At 38.3% G+C, this 21,683-nt stretch overlaps 1 protein-coding gene across 1 annotated transcript in view; it reads right to left on the reverse strand.

The window, feature by feature from the left end:
• The window catches only part of LTK (leukocyte receptor tyrosine kinase), a 95,535-nt gene that overhangs the window by 40,414 nt on the left and 33,438 nt on the right, over window positions 1-21,683 (reverse strand). Inside the window, exons 3-6 of the mRNA XM_032692171.1 lie at window positions 12,945-13,055; window positions 8,857-9,012; window positions 7,993-8,215; window positions 1,074-1,213 (exon numbers count right to left, since the gene is read on the reverse strand). Coding sequence (XP_032548062.1) covers window positions 1,074-1,213; window positions 7,993-8,215; window positions 8,857-9,012; window positions 12,945-13,055 — 630 coding nt within the window. The remainder of the gene's footprint in view (window positions 1-1,073; window positions 1,214-7,992; window positions 8,216-8,856; window positions 9,013-12,944; window positions 13,056-21,683) is intronic.

The following is a 21,683-nucleotide window of genomic DNA, read 5'->3' on the forward strand; positions in this document are numbered from 1 at the left end:
AGTCTGAAATAGTATTTTTTCTTGACACTGTGTTGTGATAGATATATGCATCATTATTTAGAGACTGAGAGCACAGCACTTCAGGCTGTATGCATCCCTTCAAAACTACAGGACTGTCGAAAAATATATTAAAAATAGAGCATTATTTAAATGAAAAGATTAATGGTTGCAATACAATTAAATCTCTAATATGATCAAAACCAGTCTGACAATATATTATGAAACAGCTCTGTGAAAACAGTGTTTTCTTTTTATATTACATTCCAAGCTGTTTCTACAGAGTCTCCAAAACAGAGGCAATAACACCATATTAATGAATGAAATCCAGGAAGTGAAGATGATTATGTCTCCAACCTAAAGGCTGCCTGTGCCAGCAGACTCTCACACTTCCAAGAAGCCTAAATGACATCAGCAAGGTTCTGCACAGCTATTGAGGATCATTTGCATAACATTCACAACAAAACTGTAAGCTCCAGGTAAAACTGAGGTCTGAGATGAGCACTCAGTACTTTGGAGAAAATGTTACATTCCAGTTATTTTTATTTTAGACAGAAATTCTCAGCCCGGCAGTAGCGAACAGACCCATGGAATGCAGATCAGTGTTTGTTTCCTTTGTAGATTTGGAAGAAAAAGTCCAAGTATGAAAAAGACTTTGGTGACACAGGATAGTTTTTTGTTCTTGACTATTTAAGAAACAAAAATATTAAATGCTGCAATAATCTAGGTAAAGACTTTTTTCATCCTTGTTGCTGAATACAGCATAAGCCCTGGATTTGGTTGTTCTGGGGTTGTTTTTCCCATACAAAGAACAAGCAAAGCAAAGCTGAAAAGCAGAGAGGATCACTTAAGTTAGATCTATAATTCCGAGTTTCAACCCTGCCTTTGGAATGCTTTTACATTTAAGTATATACATAATATACATACAAATGCGACCCTTGACAGTTAAGCACTCCCAGAAATCCCACAGGAGATTCAGCTTTCATTTAAATCCTATCTGACTACCCCTCATCACACTCTTCCATTTTGGTGAGGATGCATTTGGTTATTCCAAACCTGCCTGTATTGCAACATACCATGAAAGCAGTTCCTGAGCTGCAAGGAGCCCACTGCCAGTACTCCAGCCTCCTGTGCTCCACAGTTTGAATATAGCAGGGTGATTTTAAAAGGTCTTTCTATTCGTCCAATCTGGGCCACCAGGTATTTCCACTTCATCCTAGAGGACGACAAAATGCTATAGATATACACAGAGAACACTGAAATCCATGGAGTCTCTAGCATACAGATTTTGCACTGTACAAAAGAGAAGTAATAGTATCCGTGTGGGAAATAGGTCAATGAATGTAAATACCAACATTACAAATGTGTATTACTGTAAAACAAGTGACGTTCAGCCGAACACACTCACGTTAGGTTATCTTTGCTGCAGAACCTATTGCTAATATGAAAAGACCCAACCATTCCCAATGATTCTTAAGTGGTACTTAAATTATCATCAATTTCAGACACCTCCCACCCCAATATGTACTTTCCACATACATGATTGTGTTTTGTTTGCTCTTGAAAGTATAGATCAACCACATAGCTGCAGAAGTCTCTAGATCTCCTCAAGCCAACACTGATATTGTATGTTCTGGAAGTGTCTGGCCCTGACTGTTTCTGGGTTGTGTCAGGAATGAGATGGTTCTCCTGTGTGTTGTCTATCTAATTTCCCACCTTAACAAACTACAATGCACTCACATAGCAAGGGAGAGAAAAGAAGTGGTGTTCAAGAAATGCAGATTGCTCTGACCATTTATATTTCACTACAGAACAAATGCCACAGGCTCTAGACTACGAAAGTTTCTCAACTGTACAACTGAACTTGTGACAGTTCAGAGAAAGACAGTTGGTACCATGCACTCCAATTTTAAAGATGGTTATCAAATATCAAATAGAGATATAAAATGGGAATTTTTTAAATACCTCACTCAAAGTCAGGGTATCCAGGGGTCATTTAAAAAATACAGCAGGATTATTAAAAAGATTTTTACTTTATATTTTTTTTTAAAAAACTCTCCTTGTACCTCATGTTAACAAAACAATAAAATACAGTTAAAACTATATGTTATTATTTTGTAAAAGGGTTGTAGCAAGGATAGTGACAAAGGAATCCTTGCTCTAAGCTCTTTTCTTTCTCCATATGGAGATAAATTTACCCATACTGTACACACTGCTTATGTTGGTGGGGCTATCCTGGACAAGCGACCTAAGTTAGTGCCAGTGGGGTGATAAGAAGGCATTGAGTGTTAAGATAGCTTGTTCAAGCTTTGCTCCTAGTAATACTTTTCATTTGGGAAATGCCTTTAGCTACCTGAAGTAGTCATCTAGCCTTCATCCTGCACTAGAAATACATTAGAAGGCAACACCCAGATTACAAACACATCTCTACTGGACTCAATACAAAAATCACAGACCAACTCATTTGCAACTTGCAAAAAATCCAAAGCAACTTTAATTTTTATCACCCTTTCTTGTATTATTCCCTTCACAAACCAATTGTATACCTTTTTCTGGATAGAGTTTCTTACTATCCCTTCTGTGGCATCCACCTACCTTTCACTTTCACCATTGTACACACATGTAATTACCCACAAATACCCTAAAGTCATCTGGATTTGAAAATAATTTATTCAATTATTATAACATATTCACCATAATATATTCAATAGTTCAATATAATTTAACTCAACTTCAGAAATGTACGAATTTCAACTGCACCATCTCTACTCCCCCAAAAAAGGAGAACAACTGCTTTGCTTCATTTTTTATATATCACATGAACACTTACAAATATATCCCCTCCCACCACACTGTGAGACAACATCTGAGACCGTCTGGCACTGACCCAGAACTGAATCACTTCTGCTACACGACACAGCTTTGTTCATATCCCTATTGCATCCTGTTGGCCACAAAAATGAATGGACCTTTATCAAATTGGTTCAATGAGCCACTAAAGGTAAAGACAGTCTTAAAATATTTTAAATTTATCCATTAGGCATACAAGATTTTCCAAGGATTGAGGCATAACCTCTACCAAGTTACAATCCACCCCTCCAGCTGAGACATCACAGAATTGCCAGTGTAAACATACCCCTGAGTGCAGGAACCTGTAACACACAACCTCTGATTCACAGTGTTACATTTAGTAGTAGCAACTAAAGAGCCCCACACCTGAAAGCAATGACTAGCTCAGCTCCTGCACCTTTATCCTATATGCTTTGTGAACCAGACACTTTGGAACTTGCTGTGAATATCAAAACAAATCAAAACTACTAGCCATCTAAGTCAATAAACCAACCTCTGAAATACCGTGAATTGGGAAGACCAAACCATTCTATCATCTCTGTTGGGAGAACTGTGGCAACTGATAGAAGAGTAAGGCAACCATCTTTAACTACTACTGCTGTGAATTGGCCACTCTTCTGAGTCAGAGCCCGTGAAACATTCTAGTTCTGCTCTGAAATATTTCTGGTATTGGAATTCGCTCCATTTATAACACCATAGCAAAAGCTCTCAAGCATCCAGAGACTGCAAAAATGACAAGTAGCTTTGAATCACACAGTACTTCCATGTGTGGAGTCTTGTCATCATCAAGGTATTCCCCTTCAGAGAAAGCCTCACCCCCTAGATCCAACTGCAGCAAAATTTCTAATGCTGTAAATAATTACACCTCTCCTTCTTGGTCCCACTATCGAAACAGGCTAGTCAGAGCCAATGTAATTTTCTTAATGGAATCAGGAATGAAGCCCATTGCTGATCTAGCAGAAGATGGATCATTGCAGCAAGCTTCCAGATAAGCCAAGCTTGGCAATAATTTTACTATTGATTTTGTGTCAAGCCAGATCCCAAATAATGAGGTAATATTACTCTTCTTCTAAACGGAGATGTTAAAATTGATTTGTATGCACAGAAGAGCTACCAGGGTATGACATAATTTTGAGAAATTTGCATGGATAGAAAGTTTGGAGTTGCAAAGCACTTAATGCTTAAGGCAAGAGAATTCAAGATTCACTCTGCAAACTTCTAATTTCAACTTTTGATTTGTGATTTCAACTTTTGGTTTTCATTAACCTCTCAATCTCCTCAGTTGAACAAATGTTTTCCTCCCTCTCCTTACCAATCCTTTCTATGCAATGGCTTTCTACATCCAACAAAGGTAACTGAGGACTAATTTTAAGAAAGATTTAATATAAAGAATAACCATTTCTTCATTAAAAGTGAAAAATGCAATAAAGGAGAACAGGAAAGCTGAAACATTTTCTAAATTAGAGGGACTCACTGCATGGGTTATTGCACAAAGCTGTGTATTGTAGATGCTTCTAGACTCAATCAGTTAACATAAAAACTAGGAGGTTTACATTACTTTTCTACATACGGGAAGCTATTGTCTGTAGGTCCTCACAAGCATCCAGTTCTAACCATTGGATTTAAAAAAAAATAGATAAGAGAGTAGAATACATATCTATCCCTCTTGCCTTCACCAACCAGTTAGAGGGTTATTTTTTGATCCGGTGTATTTTTGGGTGCAAGTTCAACAGAGGCATGAGGGACACTAGCTGAATCATACTCCTAGATTAGTGTTTGGAAATCTTAGTCTTATATAACAGCTGAGCAGCCTCACCTTTTCTAGATACGCTTTTTAATTGAAACGGCTCTGCTCATTGTTGTCAGTATGCATTAGGCATTTTCTGAGGATGCTTACCAGACTACTCCCTTGTCATCTGTACAATTGGAGAAGTTAAATAACTTTTGTGGATAAAAACAACCACACTAGTAGAAGAGAACTGTCAAAAATAGCAAGTTTCTACAAGTGTCTCAGAAGGTGGTGGAGAATTTTATCACCACCACCCCTCCAAAAAAAGGAGAAGACAAAAAACTAAGAAATAAAGTTTTGTGAGGTTAGGTAACTGAAAACTCATGTGTGCACATGGCTGTGAACTTTTTGTTTTCTGACCTACTAAGATGACCATGGCCAGTGCATTATATTTCAGAATGAAAACAGAATGAAATCACCTTGGCTTATCGACCACGGAAAGGGAAGGTACTATCCCTGCTCCAAATGATGCTTTTTTATTTTCACTACAGTGTGAGGACTTAAGTTGAAGGAAACTAGCTCCTTACTGAAATAGTTTTGGCTGACGATGCTGAAATAATTGCGGTCCGCAACAAATGCAAACATGTGAAACCATTCAAAAACATGTAGGACTCAAGAATTTTCAGCTGTAGCTGATTCTGGAACTGTGTGGTAAAGATGAAAAGGTGGGATAAACAAAATAGTGAAAATGTAAAAAAAGAAAAAAAAAAAAAAGGTAAAAAAGACCTTAGATGTAACCTGAACAAGCACCATAACTGCAACCCTGAGAAAGTAAAGACAGCTTTGTGAGCTAAGTGGCAGAAAAAGAAGACTTGGACTTGTAAGCAAGGTTGCAGGCTCTTGATGTTTGAGCTTTATGGGCATAATAAAAAATATAATTTTATATATTTTTTTGTAAATACATAGAATTTCAACCACCTCACTCCCTGAGCTGGTCTCCCTGTAAAGGTAGTGACTCAGAAAACTCATAACATACAGGTGTGGTATATAACAATAGATACTGCCACTTTTTGACTTTGTCCAACTTATTCAGAGGACATGGTGCTGAAAGTCCATCTGTTTCTTTATTCTTTTGGGTATATGTATGAAAAAAAATAGTGGCAGTTTCAATACTACCAATATAATGATAAATCCTGGTAATTAGTGAGGTGGACAGGACAGCCAGCAACTTTCTCTTACACATATATCTAAGCTCTTGAGAACTGTTTAGCTGATGCATCCTGAAGGAGGAAACATCATCAGGAGGAGATTTCTAGGTCCAGAAAGAGGATAGTTCGCTGAAGTAGTCTGGTGCAGCTGAAGTTTATGATGAAATATAGCTTGATCATGAAATTGAGACAAGAGGGACTTTCTGGAGTACCCGATTATCTGAAATAAGTGCCACCTAGCATTTTTTCTGTGTCTGAATTTCTGCTCTGATCTCAAGACAATCCCTTAGTGGTAATTGTCAATGCCTACACTACGTACTACACATAGGCACCTATCTCAAGGTTGTCTGCTCATTGTCGTTCTTGTTCTGCTCAAAATTGTGCAGCAGTGTTTGGTTGACACAGAAAAGCTTGTAGAAATTCCATTCCGTATGGAAAGACCCTGTGAAGTGACAACACTTCAGGATGATCTCTCTTCTTAACAACCAATATTATTAAAATCTTAGTCATGGAGAGAATGTTCATTTCAGGCTACCTGCCTAGCAAGAAGCAGCTCAATCACTGTGTTGGAAATAAATTCTGCCCTGTCTGTATGATCAGATTTTTTTTTTCTGAATTGTATCAAGATTTTAAAGAGTTTCCCTGTAATGAGGGGGAAAAGAAAGGTTGTTCGATATAACATGGCTCCTGTCTGGTTTGTGTCTTTACTATCCCTCCTTTCTATCTTGATTTCAAGCAGGACTCGGTCACCATCCATGTTTAAAATCTGAAGAGTAAACTTTCTGAGCTTACCAGTGTTTCATTTCACCTACTAAGAAAAAGTGATACCAATGTCTATGCCAACTTCCAGTAAAGCCGACTCCATTCTAATAAAACTAAATGCTGTCACTTTTAGAGAGATGGTAATCTTGATTTCATTTAAAATTGTTTTGCAGTGCTCAAATAAGCTGCTAAACAACATCTATGATCCATTCCAGAGACACTGCAGCAATTGCTAGCAAAGCCTGGTCTGGCCAGCTAGGAGTAGCAAAAGGGTATTTTATGAGTTTACATAGGGGAATGGAGCTGCAGCTGCAGTTGCAGAAGCCTGTCAAATACTCAAAGCAGCAAAGGCAGCTTTGAGTAAGTAAAAACGGACATTAGAAACCAATCCCAGAAAATGCAACAGATTCCTCATTAAACTGGCAAGAAGATGGGGAAGGAGTAGCCAGGAAGGAACTGAGTAACAGATAAAAGCAAGAGAGAGAGAGAGTCACAGAGAGAGAGAAAGAGATCTGAAAAAAAAGTTTTTTTAGTCAAACTCTGCTATCTTTGGCTGACTGGGACTCTTGGCTACAGATCTCCGTGGCAGCCTGGGGAGTGCCAAAGAATTCAAAGAAAACAAGAACTGGGATCTAATGCTTAAGTTCTCCATGGGAGTCAGTCAAGTGATGGAAATAAAAAACTCTGTTGTGTGTCTGACCCAGGTTCTTACAAGTTGGACTGAAGCAAAGGAAAAACAAGCACATGGAAAATGGCAAAATTAGATGACACGTGGACTTTTCTCCTTCATTTCCTGTTGTGATATGTTCTCTTTGCCCATTTCTCCTCCTTACTGCATTCTGCTACACACAGGAATGAAAAAGTAAAATGTTGGCAAGATCAAAGGGAATAGAGGACAAGATCTGGGACTTTGGCACTTTCTTTTATTTTCCTTCACCTCTTCTTACCTCTAGCCCCAGTTTTTCCCCTCCCTGAGCTCTACAAATGAAGCAAAAGTGGATGCTTCTGAACCTACTAGAAAGGATGAAATTACTAGAGAGGTAAAATTAACCCCACCCCAGCATGAGAACTGTGACCCTTGCAACAATGAATCCTTAGAGATATCAGTCACGTTGCTAAGTCAGTCTTTGAACTGAATGCATTTTACAGCTGTAGTTGTATCATCAATGGAGAGTTAACCACTCTTCACCCTTCTAAATATGAGGGAAGAAGAGTGAGACCTAAGCTAGTGTGTTCTTTGGAAAGAGGACACATAAAACCTGGGTCTATTATGGACATTCTGTCAGGAAGCTGTGTGCTTCAGTCCCAAGAGTTCTACCTTCACTTTCTTCTCTAATAGCAGCAGTGATCTCAAGAAGGGAGAAGACACTGATAAACAGTGGCCTGGAGGAACTCCACTCTATCTTGCAACTCAAAGGCTTAACAGTTGAAAACTGATAGTCTTACCCAGCATTCTCCTCATGGTCAACTCCCAGAGAAATCATTGTATTTTTGTTTGTCTCCACATATCCAATGTCAACTGTGAACCTCTGAAGGAGAGGAACAGCATCCTGTGAACAAATGGCCAGTTCCAGCAAGCAAGAGTCCAAGCTCCCGAGCAGGATGGGACTATGCAGGCTGAACTCACATCTATCTGGGAGCCTACTGGTGTTCAGAAGGAAAATGTCCCCTGTGAAGAGAGAAAAACAAAACAAAACAAGAGACACACAGTGTGGATGGAAGAACGATAATAAGAGGAAAATGGATAAGGAGTTTGAAGAAAAGAATCATGAGAATAAAAGAGAGGACTATGCACAAAACCCAAAAAAATAAGAGAGAAAGGAGAATAAAGTAAAAAATAGTGGTTTAGGTAAAGAAGTAATAGAAGAAATGAGAAGAAACCAAACAAAGCAAAGTGAAGACATCTCCAACAAAACAAAAGCCAAAGACTTTGCAAATCAGACAGTAGACCTGGAGCCAGCTCTGGCTTGTAAAGGGTTGAGTTTCCTAAGAAAAATCCAGTTACTGTAAGCAAAAGTAACTTATCCCAAAATGGGGAGATACAAAATGAGTTTATAATGGGGCTGCCTGTTTACAGGGTACATACATACAAAACTCAGGCAGCATACATGCATTACATGGTTCTTATTGGCTCTTGGGCACTGACAGCACCTTTAGGAGTACTGCACCACAAACAGCACTTTTAAAAGGTGGTTTAGTTACATGGACCTGAGGCCTCAGCCTGCTGACTCCTGCTGCTGCCACCCACAGCTGCAACCAGAGCTGGGAGAAAGCAGATATCCATTTGAGGGGAACTGTAATGCTGCCTACCTTCGACATCTCCACAGGAGGAACCGTTTTCCAGAAGCAGCTGCTGCCTCTCCTGAGACACCAGGACACCAATGGAAGATAACACCCAGTCCGGTTTTCCAAAACTGTCTGTAGACGTCACCCATGAACAGCTTGAGCCGATGACACAAGAGACTTCTGTTATGAGAAACCAAAGGTTTCATTGAGGCTTACCACAGCTCAAGGGGCAGGGGTAACACAGACACGTGAATGAGCAGATGTACAGTGTATGGGGGCTACATCTCCCAAGAAATGGAAGAGTTGAAGGGAAAAAAGAAAGTTTGTCTTGTTGTTTCTGTAGGGCAACAACTACAGAATCTCTCCCACAGCAAGTCAAAGTACATGCCAGAATGAAAAACTAACCTACAAATTCTTCACAGGTGTAAGTCAATATCCTCCTGCTGATATCAGCAGTGAATTTATATCAGTGGAAGGTCTAGACCAGAAGTACACAAAATCCCAAATGAGAATAATGCCTAGTGCAACAAGGACATTGAAACTGTATGGATTTAGTATTTTGGCAGAGAGAAAGAACTGATACTCGAAGGTCAACCCTCTCTCAGCAATAGAAAGAGCTTGACAGTGTCTCAAGCAGAATAGCTGAGCAATGCAAGCTTCACATAATCTTTTATTTTTATCTTTTAGAAACGATCTTGCTTTCCTCCAGCAGGATGGATAAGAACACCCTCTTAACAAACTCCAGAGTCTCTTTGCAGTACTGAAAACACTAGATCATCCTGGTCAGAATTTTTCATAATCAGCGTATTATAAGCCAGACAAAAAGTAATTCTCTGTTCTCTCATCAATCTAATACAAACTCCCTGAAGGGATGTTAGCTGCACAAAGCTCTCCCACACAGAGTGGAGCTGAATAGATATTGTAAGCTGATATTAACTTTCATGATATTTATTTTCAGTAGTAATAATAATATTACTGTAATAACTGGAGCATCCCCAGGCCATATAAGAAATAGCAAGAGACTAAACATTCATATTTAGGATCCTGATGTTCTGAGGGTATTCAGACCTTGCAAACATGAATGACATAAAGTTATCCCTTTGGTAGTCCTATTCCTGTGGAAGAGAACAGGCAGGTATGAAGAACAGAGTTAAGGTCATACATATAACAAGGACTTGCGGTTGTACGGGCAACACAGGTAAGGCAGAAATAAAAAACATAAGAGCCTCCGGAAGATTGCTTATACTTCACCTAAACTTTCAGAAAAAAAGAGGAAACAGAAGCATCTTTTGAGTACAACAGCAAAAGCAGACAAGTTTTCTTATTATTGAAGTTAATTCTAACATTGTTTTTACAAAACACTACCCAGTGTACAGGGGTAAGAGAAACATGGATCTTACAGAGTTGCTCCTCATCTCCTCTGCCATTACTTTGGACACTCTCTAAACCCTTCTGGCCTGTTTGAACTGGAGGTTGCTGACTTTCTCAATCTAACACCTGGGCCAACCATCCAAATATCTTCTCAGCCAAACTCATCAAATGCATACAGCTTAGCAAAGGTCTGCTGCAGTGTTCAGCTTATCATTTTTAAATGGAAGCCACAAGCAGATGAACTGGCAAATTGTGCATGTGTGTGTCTGCGTATGAAACGCCAGATTCCAGCAGGGCATAGGAAGGAAGACATCAGCCACTCCCGTGGTGCTGCTGGATCTAGAGAAAAATGTCTGTGCACAGCTTCAGGATACGGTTTGATGATCCAGTTAAAACAGCTTTAAGGATTTGAAAAGCTCAGAAACTCCATTGCTGTGTGAGACAAAGCAGAGTCCAGATCCATACCTGCTGTGCTGTTTCAAATTCAATGAAGTTTGACAGGTTAACTTAGTATCCATAGTTTCATTGTGGATACTAATAGTAAAAGTAATATTTTTATCAGATAATTTTCTAGTTGGTCATAAAACCCAGAAAGCAATTTCTCTCACAACAGCATGACAGTGGAAGAGACCTGAGTAAAAACTCAGGAAAGAAAAAAATCCTACTTTTTTTTAATAGGCAATTACTTGAAACCAAAACTATTATTTATGACAAAATAATTTCATCAAATCTTATAAATACCTCTGCTTGCAGTAGCAAGGACTGTACCAATGCAGACTTAATTCTTTGAATGTGCCTCACATAACAAGGCAGTTCACAGCTCAGACAGAAGGTGAACACAACTTTACCCCTGAAAAGCACCTACTTCATATACTCTCTAGGCTTTATAAAGCCTATCTGCCACAAGCTGAGGCTGGAGAGGATGTGAATAACTGGAAGAGTCTGAAACAGATTGGGAAAGTTTTGGACATCCAGTAAAAAAACCTACTGTTCTTTCTGTTGTTGCATTGTGGTGGAAAGACTGATCAACAAGAAGCTGTTGTTTAACATAAATCACAGAGCTAAAGAGCTGGGTACATTCATGGTCACAGTGAAAGAGAACACTGGAAGATGAAACCACTGACACCGCTGTGTACCACCTTACAGATGTTTCATATCCAGCTTTGTTTAGCACCTATGAACTTGGAGAACAAGTCCAAGTCAGCAAAAAGGAAAAATATGACAGAAATTAAAAGGTAAAACTAAGTGTAATAGAGAAATATATCTATATTACTACAACCAGCAAAGAGCATATCTTAAGACATTACAAAAACGCTCTGAAGAAGTTTAGATTGAAGAAAGCTCATGGGCAGTCCAGGGTATGTCACCAAGGACTCTAAAGAATTTGATACCATCTGCAAGATGGTACTATAAGGAGCATTGCCTAGCCAGGCAAGGCTAGGTCACCTAGCCACCTTCTGGGAGGAATATGTGACTTTTCTAGCACCACAGGCCTTTCTTTATTGTTTAGCATCTTCATTAACAACCTGAAAAGGGGGCAGAGTGTACCCTCAGCAAGTTCACAGGGGTTACTAAACAGGAGGGTGGAGAGGCTGACATATCATGTGGCTGTGCTGCCATTCAGAGCAACCTAGACAGGCTGAGGATCGGGCCAATAGAAACCCCTTGAAGAAAAAGCCAACTCCTGCACCTTGAGAGGCGTAACCCCCTGTACCAGGGCCTGACTGGCTGCAAAGCAGTTCTGAAGAGAAGAACTTTGGGGGATGTGGTGGATAGCAAGCTTTCCATGAGCAAGCAATGTACCCTTAGAACAAAGGCAACCAACAGCTTTCTGGGCTGCATTAGAAAGAACATGGCCAGTCGATCAAGAGAGGTGGTTCTTCCTCTCTACTCAGCACTGATAAGACCACATCTGGAGTACTGTGCTCAGCTCTGGGCTCTTTAGTACAAGAAGGATACAGATTTATAGGAACAATTCCAGCACAGGTCCGCAAAGGAAACTGAGGGACTGGAGCATCTGTCATTAGAGGAGAGGCTGACAGAGCTGGGACTGTTCAGTCTGTAGAAGAGAAGGATCAGGGGGATTTTATCACTGTGTACAAACATCCTGATGAGAGGGAGTGAAGCGGATGCCAGGCAATTCTCAGTAGCATCCACTGACAGGACAAGAGGCAACTGATACAAACTTAAAAACCTCACAGCTCACTGTGCTTTTACAATGCCAAGAAAAAGAAAATTCCAGCTGAAAAGAAAACTTCATTCAGCATCAAGAAAGATAGTTTGTTCTACAGTTGTGGGAAAGCAGCTCCACTAATTGGCTTTTATTTTAAGAACTCCCAATCCTAAATCTGGTGAATTTCAGTGTGCTGAATAGAGAAGATTTTATTTTTCTTTCCTTTTTTTATTTTTTTCTTTTTCTTTTCCTTTTGCTTTTCCTACTGTGTTGGGGGTGGGGTTTTTTTTAGGGTTGGTTTGTTTGTTTTTATTTTTTGGGGGTGTTTGGCTGGTTTTTTGTGGGTTTGTTTGCTTGCTTTGTTTTGTTTGGGTTTGGTTTTATTTAATATGGAAGTAAGGGATTCCCTTAAGTTTACTCTGGCCTTTCTGAGTCATTGCTCCATTTCCAGCCAGAAATACAGTGTCACAGCTTTCTGGTAAAGGGTACTTGTGACTACTGGCATCTATCTTATGCCTAGATTCTGAAGGAGAAATAAGGAGGATGGAGGGAAGAGGACTTGTGGTACCTGGTTTAGAAGGCTGATGCAATGAAACCATCCTATTTTTTATCACAGAGAGCTTCTGAGGTGGATTTGGTGAAGAAGAGTTTTCTTCTTGTGATCCAGAACAGGAGACAACTATAACAAAATAAAAAGAACAGGGGATGTGTTTGATGTTTCTATACAAAACTATGCTCCCATATTGTTAAGAATGAACACATATTTAACAAAGCTCTATTATATTACTCTCAACCTCATTACAGTTCTTGGTGCAGTACTGTCCTGATGATGCTTCAAAATGGCCCCAACACTTCCCAGAAACATAACTACAACAAAATATTTTACTTATCAACATGTTCTTTATTGTTCTTTACACACTCCCATCTTTATCAGTATATAACCTCTAGACACTGTACATTCGAGTCCTGCCTGTGTTGCAGTAACAGTACATCTACCTGCCAGCTGACAACTACATCTCTAAAGTATTCAGGCTGGACAGGGCTTTGAGCAACCTGATCTAGTGAAAGAGTTGTCCACCCCAACAGGGTGGTTGGACCAATAAACTTTAAAGGCCTCTTCTGACCCAAACCATTCCATGATTCTGTGATTAGAAAAAGGGTTCACCTGTAAAACATATGCTATCTATACAATACATGACATGGATTTATCAGCAATCTTTTGGGAGGACGTGCGTAAGACCTCTCATCTTCACCACACGAGAACACCCCATCTGAAACGAACACTAATAAAACTTTTACATCACTGCACACAACAAGGAAATAATTTTCTTTCTTACTGCCAGGCAAGAAGGCTGGTTTTTTCAAAGGAATCAAGTAACTTTCCTCTATCTGATATATAGTAATATGTACTCTCTCCAATACCCTTCTTATTAATCCCCCTGCACTGCTCTATCTCAGGGATTCCTTTGTCATGAATCTATAAAAACCTCCATTAGTAACTGTGATATTTGGTCATAATTATGGCATCAATTTACACACAGTTGTGTATTTTTATTCATATAAAAATGTAGAATCCTGATACAAAGTTTGGTTGTGCTGGAGAAAAAGACCAAAATCTCAGAAGATAGGTTATAGAAACTATTCTCTACTTCACCAATATGAATAGTAGATCCAGCATGCTAAGATTAGCTAGTTTTAAATGGAGGCATACTTCTGAATCATCTTTGTTATTCAAAGTAAAACAAATGTATCAAAATTACTATCTATTTCAGTCAATTAAACATTCATGCATGAAAATGCTGTATCCTTCCATCTTCTATTATATTATTAAAGACAGTCATCCAAGGGGTTCCAGGGAAGGGTAACTTTTGAACAGAATAGCATTTTGCTGGAGCAGACACATGCTGTACTGATGACAGATTTGGAGTCTCCACAGACCCACTGCCAAACACTACATTTTTCCCTGCCCCTATTTTCAAATATGTAGGGAAAATTTGTTGGAAAATTTGATTCTGCACTGCACATAAGACATGGACACTGCCTTGATAAGTAAGGTATCTTCAATAATAGAATGAAATCCTCAAAACTAATGGTCCAGCCTTATGAAAGGGTTGCCTTATGAATAATCCATGCTAATAATCAACCATATATTGCCAATAAATCTAATTCACCATATTAAAAGAAATTCAGCTGCAGAAAAGAGAAGAATTTGGCAACTGAAATCTGCTCCTCCCAACTTTTGTTCTGTGCCTGTTGAGATGTTGCTCAGTTCTGTATCTCCCAATCTTTGTTAAGCACTGCTGTAGCTTCAGTATTTACTTCCGTCAGGGCTTTCTGTAAAGTCTGTTCCAACCACTCATCTCCTCACACACTCCAAGCTGCTTGTGTATTTTGGAAATAGCCTGAATATCATGGGACCCACAAAACATAGTACATTCATAGCAGAAGTTCTGCTGGAGACATTCCTCCTCATAAAACTAAAACTTAATCAAAATATTTGACTTTCACATCCACTACAAACACCTTCTGGATGTTTCTCTTCTTTCTCATTAGCAAGCACAAGGTCCGGTGGCAGATTACCACGAACAGAGCCCTAAGTTACTTGCAACATGAATTTACTTCTTTAGTGTGGAAAAAATCTCCATTGCCATTGGTGATGGCTGAGACAAACAAGGTACAAAACAACAAAAACATCTTATTTAATTTTGGCAAAAAACAAAAAAGGATTCATTATAATGCATGTAACAACTCTATTCACTCTGGGAAGATGCCACTTAAGAAACTGGGCATATGAGAGGAAGGAAAGGTAGTCATTACAGCTGAGTTCACTGACAAATGAAATATACTTGGACAGAAGACTCTAGACTCAGTGATAGGCAAGGAATTTGTTCATATGCACCCACAAAAACATTCACCCACTCATTTATTTCCTCATAGCAAAGAATTTTTAGCTATAGAGGAGCAGAAGAGGACTCACAGTAGCAGCTTTGAAGCACTCCAGTCCAGCCTACACTCTTACTTTATATCTCAGTTATTTTTCTCTCTCACTCATTCAACCTCTTTTATTGAACTGAAAATCTAGCACACATAATCTCTAAAAGAAACTGGGACCTGCAGAGGTGCTTCTGATAATCCTTTCACACATTTATATGTAATTTTTTTATTATATGAATCCTCAGCTTTAAACAAATAATAAAGACTATTGCTTTTCAACTCCATGACTTCTCTATATTGATCAGCAAAAGAAAATTATTTAAGTGAAAAGAAATATAAGATGGAAAGGAGGGAGATTCATGATTTAAACTAAGTCTACCATCAAGGAACATAAAATGATCAGGAAGAAACAGCGAGTATAACATATTCAACTGTCACAGCAAAAAATATGGGATCTTTTAACAGCACAGCGCAAATCCATCTCTTTTTCAGTAATACCAGAAGCCTCCAGCACTGAGAATGCAATTCCGTTTCTTTCACTATCTCAGAGGGAAAAAAAAGCACTAAGATACCTGGAGGGCTGATTTTTTTCCTGAATCCTGATGTTACTTTGCAGAAGAGAAGAAAATTACAGAAAATACTTATAGAACTCATGATGGGAAATCAATTCCTGGTCAGCCAAGACATCTTCCTGACAAAATAGGAATTTCCTTTAGAGCATTTTCTAGTGGTTTTGCCCATCTAATATCAAAATAGCAACTCAATATTTCTCACTGCTTCTCTGAGAAGGATAAACTAATGTAAAGGGTAATAGGTCTGACTGTCAGGAAGTCAGACTAAGCAAACAGAAGACTCTTTTTCTACTACCTATCCAAGTATTTTTCAATGACTACTAAACCTTCCACTTTCAGCTCAATAAATAATCTCTCTCCTTCATCTCTCTCCTTACAGCTTTAAGTTACTGACCTTTCACCTTGAAAATGTCACTGTGATCTCCTGCTGCTCACTATTAGACTCTTTTATTCTTTGCTCACTAGTTGGATCACCTCCATGTCCCTTGCTTATTTCATCACTCATATTGTACTCTGTCTAGATAGATTGATGGTAATGGTCGAAAGGGGAACAACACAACCAAATTCAGTTTTGCCAAAGCTTATTAAATAAGGTGATATTGTAGGATTTTCCCAGAGCCCTCTCCAGTTTTTCAGGAAAAAAGGCAGAAGGCAAACATCAGTGCACACTAATGTCATACTATGAAGAATGACTATTCTGCTCCCTCCTGAGATCTCCCTGTTCATTCATGCAACAATCTCTTTGGTCATTTTGGTCAAAAAAAAATATTTTAATCGATCATTTACCTTGACATCAAGTCTCTCTGTGGCATATTTCATTCCAGAACAGGTACTCCTACCTTCAATATCTGTACTATTTCCCTTTGAGATATTTAGTTTTATTGCATTGATGAGTTGATCTCAGCCTTATTTTTTCCTACCTTAAGTTATCAGCAGATCAGTACAGTTTTAATGTTGTCTTCTGACTTACTGTTAAACTGCTAAACAGAATATAACCCAGAATTTACCCTTACAGGAAACATAGTCAGAGTTAATTGACAACAATTCCCACAACGATTCTTATTTATATTTTTATTTTTAACCCACGTGGAACGTAATGATTTGTATCAGGTGCTCACTAAAGTACATATGTAGAGTTATCAATTTAAGAACATTTCTTAAGTTGAAATGTCCACACTATAACTTTTATCGAACTGCTAAACTCACTTAAAAAATGACACTGCAATAAGAAGTCTTTTCAAATAAGATCTTTAGATTAACAAGTGATTATAAACCCTTTTCTAGTTCTTTGATCCTATGTCAAATACTCTGTTATTTTTACTCAGACTGATGTTAAGGCAGCAACCTTTGTATTACCAAACAGTCTTATTTGCAGGGGTAGGGCAAATCTAATTAAGTACAGTTCTATAGCATGTTCCATTTACCCCTTTTAAATACTGCTGCAGCATTAACTTTCTTCCAGTTCCCCAGAATTTCCTCAGCATCCTGACACTTATTGCAAAATTTCAACATGGATGTCTCTCGAAGTTCCTTAACTAGTTCTTTTAAAATTCTTGAACGGAAGCTTTCTTGGCTAGTTGTTTTACAAAGTAGGCATTCTAATAACTGCTCTCTCACAGCACTTTTGGGCTGTTAAGAAAGCTATTGCATTGTTTCTATGTGACAGTAAAAAAATCAATTGCTTGATTTATTTTTTTCCTAGAAGACAAATATTTATTGAACAGTTTCTTTTTGTCTCTATTATTGAGAAACCTAGCACACATTTCTGTGACAGATTCATATCATTGCTAAGATATTTTTGCTACTAATGCACTTGGAAAATTTCCTTAGGCTTCCTGCTGATTTCTTCTTAATTTCTTTTGCTTTCTTTATCTATTGCTAAACTTTCAACTTTTCAACTTCTTTTTACTGGAAGTAATGTCATATTTTTGTAATTTTTAATAGTGTAGCATTCCCTTTCAGCTATAGGTTTGTGTCTTTCTAGCTTTTTACACAAAGAACTCAATTATTATCTGAGTTTTTTATCCACAGATTTTCTTTCAACTGAGTTAGTGTGACACTGTTTTAAATTCTGGGAGATATACAACTTCTGGAAGTACCAAGATATAGCACTTTCAAAAGTTATTTATTTATTAAAGTCCATTTATTTGAATGTCTAAGCTGAAGTACGTATCACACCATTTCCAATTTTTATTCTGTTTCAAAGAAAGGTGTATTCAAGCACAAACACTTCCACCTGTGGAACATCCGAGTTTAGTTCTGAGCTCAATTCTTACCTCAATTATTTATTTGCTGAAAATGGATGTAAAACATTATCCTAATAAGTGCTATGAGGATTTGGATTCAGATATTGTCATCTACTCAATATTTGCAAATATACTCTCATGCTAGCAGAATGAAACCACCAATACGACACTTGTGTTGAAAGCTTTACACACACACACACACACACACACACACAAGGCTTTTTTTCTCCCCTTACACACAACAGGTTACTTAGTATTTCATCCAGATCTTTAGCTGGATTTGACAGTCTGCAGTAGTCATCAGCAAACACATCAACATTTATTTTAGGTATTAGTTGTCCTTCAAGATCATTTTGTTCAATAGTTGCGGAAAGAGGCAATGTCATTTCTGTCATTGCTGTACAATGCTGTTCCAAACCTACCTCTGACATTCGATTCCAGTCACAGGAATCCTCCCTCCTAGTCTGAGAAATTCCAGGTTTAGAAATTAGCAATTGCATTCCATTGCTACTTGCTTATTAGCCAGTCTAATCAAGCTGGCAGTAGGCAGTTGAAGAACTCTTTCAGTCCTTGGTACCTTGATTAATTGTATTCTCAGCACCTTGACTGCTAAACAAGTGTTTTTATTCCTCACTTTTCAGTAGTTTCCCTTGGTTGCTAGTTTAACACCACCTGAAAAGGTCTGGCCTAACAAGTCTAGAAGGTTACTTCTCCTCTAGTGAGTTGGAGGCCAGTCAAACCATACAGTCTCTTTTCATCAGAGAATATAGACATGCATTTCATTGACCCAAGTCTTATACAACTTAGCTGCAGAATACTTATAGACTTGTTTGTTTCTCTGACTTCCTATACTGTTTTATACACAGAACATGAATGACATCTATGAACATATCTTGTACCTTCTTTGGCACCATAACAAGATTTCCAAGACTTAGTTATATTCTGAAAAACTAAACCCAGTCATTTATGCTAGTACAGACTATATGTGGTAGTGTGCGCTAATTTACTTCAAAGAACATCAACCAGATGTTGCAATCCCATCTGGTATCCCATCCACCAGAGACAGAATGTCACCTCCTTGACCACCTGCTGACAAGAATCTTCTTGAAGGGTGGTAATGGATCACTCTGAAGAGCTTTTCACAACCAGCAACTCCCTGTTATAATACTCGCTTGGATTGCCAAAGATCATCTGCAGTTTCCATGACACACTGAATGACTAGACATTTCTGATTGTACAAAATTCCTACAGTCCTCTCTCCTGCTGCTCACAGCATGCCTGCTTCCTGACTGCCTCCACTTACACAAAGTGCTGCTTTGTCTCTCATTTCCTCGCCTTTTTTTCTTGATCTCTCAGTGGTCAGTTCCTTCCCTGGATAGTGATGTTTCCTGAATCGTTTTGTGCAATCACTCTTAATCCTCCCCAAAGCTTTGCAGAGTGCATACTCAATCTTTCATGCATCAAATACTTGTTTCTAATAAAATCACCATGCTTCACTTACAAATTAAAGACTCGTTAAGCTCTGGCACTAAATACAGTACGTTGCAGGTTTCCATCCCTGTGCTACAGCAACTGGACAGAACTCACACAAAAATAAGTTTTGCCCATGCCATCTATATTTTTCTCACAAACCTCACCTATTGGATAAGATACAAGATGGAATTCTTGGGTCCTCCTCTTGATACTACTTCCCTAACTTGGCATATTGCTTTTGAATAGCAACTTGCTAATTATGACCTCTTATTCAGTTTTCAGTGTACATCTACACCTACTGAAATAGATCTGAATTATTATTTTAAGTCCATTTGACAAATTGAATGCCAAAAACACTTCTTGAAATCCAAAAATATGCCATCTACTTCATCCTCCTAATTTACTAATTATGTAGTGTACACATGCACATACTTGTGTGCATATATTGTCACATTAACTTAGAAAGATTTCACTTTTTATAGCACAGCTTCTCAATACTCACATGTCTATTTTTATAATACTATCTGCTTACTACTCACAAATAGTAAGGGCTAGGTTTTGCATTGTGTCTCACCTCTCTTAAGGCTGCCTGGAATCGATCATATGGTGCACAACAGTTCAGAGGCTTTCCAGGGACCTTTAAGATGCACTGTTTGGGGGAACTCCATTCTGCTCCAGTTTTTACTTTCTCTTCCCTTTTCAGACTGGAGTGATTGCTAGAAGAGGCACCTACTGCACTTCTGCTAGCTGTGTACAGTCGTGATACTGACAGTCAACACAGGCTGTACCAATGTTTGTTCTGAATAAGAAGGATTTGTCCATATGACCTACAACTTCAATGGCAATGAAATTTTGGTTTTCTTGGTAGAATTTCATTGGTCTGAGCTACAGCCTTGCATCTGAAAGTTGGACATTGCTGGGGTGACAGAATGTAAAAAACACACTTCATCTGAGACAGCAGAATTCCTAAATTCTTAATCTGGAACATTTTCTCCCCTTCCTCCTCCACTCGCACTAACAGGGAAAGAAAAATACAAAATAATTTAAGAGAGGCATAACTGCTTATCTCACGAGGAATATAGATTTTCTTAGGTTCCTAAAAACTGGCCAAAACAGTGATGGGAAAAAGAAGAAAAGGAAAAAAAAAAAGAATAATTGAAAGTGTTAAGTGAATCAAAAAGTGAACAAAAAAATTTTTTTTTGATTCTTCAGAACCTTTTCTCTTGTCTTTAAACCTCAAAACACTTTTTTATTTTTCTGCAATATAAAAACCATCCATTCTAAAGAAAAATTTTCCTCTGTCATTAGTTAATTTTTTTAGATATTTCAATCTAGTTTACAGTCAGACCACACTGTCTCTTGCCAAAACCACAAGGATGACGAGTTGGGGAGATGAAGGATGCAAGCCTTTCAAATTGGCTTTGCAATTAGAGAAATGGGATGTGAGATTGCACCCTAAGATACCTGTTTCACAACAAATTGCCAAAGAACCATCATCCTAGAGGGAACATAACTTGGATGTCTGGCTTACATTAGGCGTATAACACTGAGATTAATAAAATTTAGGAAGATGTGTCCAACTCTTAATAGGTGCTTTCAAGCAGCTACAAAGAAGAACCAAGAATACTGGATGGAAATACATTTTGTCTTCCAAGGGAACAGCACTTCAAAACTGTTGTGCTCTTTCACATAAATTTAGAGGAAAAAGTATAATTGTTATATTCCTTTAGAACAGCACTCTTCAGAGGGTTTTTCAACTGCAGTTTAAAAGGAGATGTGTATGTGTGAATTCACCATGCAGATGTGACTGGCATAATTAGTCACAAGAGAAGGTGAAGGAAAACATGAAGCTTGTAGATGCAGAGACAATTAGAAAGCTAAAGAGAAGTGCTCCCTCACAAGAATACCCAAAGCCTCACTTCCTGCTGATGACTGCAAAATGCTGAACAGTGACCATTTTCTCAAGGCATGTCTTTATATGAAAATGTCAGTTCCTAGTATTAATAGGAAATACTAATATCTTCCAAATACGTGGAAAGTATTATAGCATTTTATTAAGGCTGAAACATGTCATCTTTACTC

The sequence above is a fragment of the Chiroxiphia lanceolata genome, chromosome 6 (assembly GCF_009829145.1).
Source record: "Chiroxiphia lanceolata isolate bChiLan1 chromosome 6, bChiLan1.pri, whole genome shotgun sequence".
Lineage (NCBI taxonomy): Eukaryota > Metazoa > Chordata > Aves > Passeriformes > Pipridae > Chiroxiphia > Chiroxiphia lanceolata.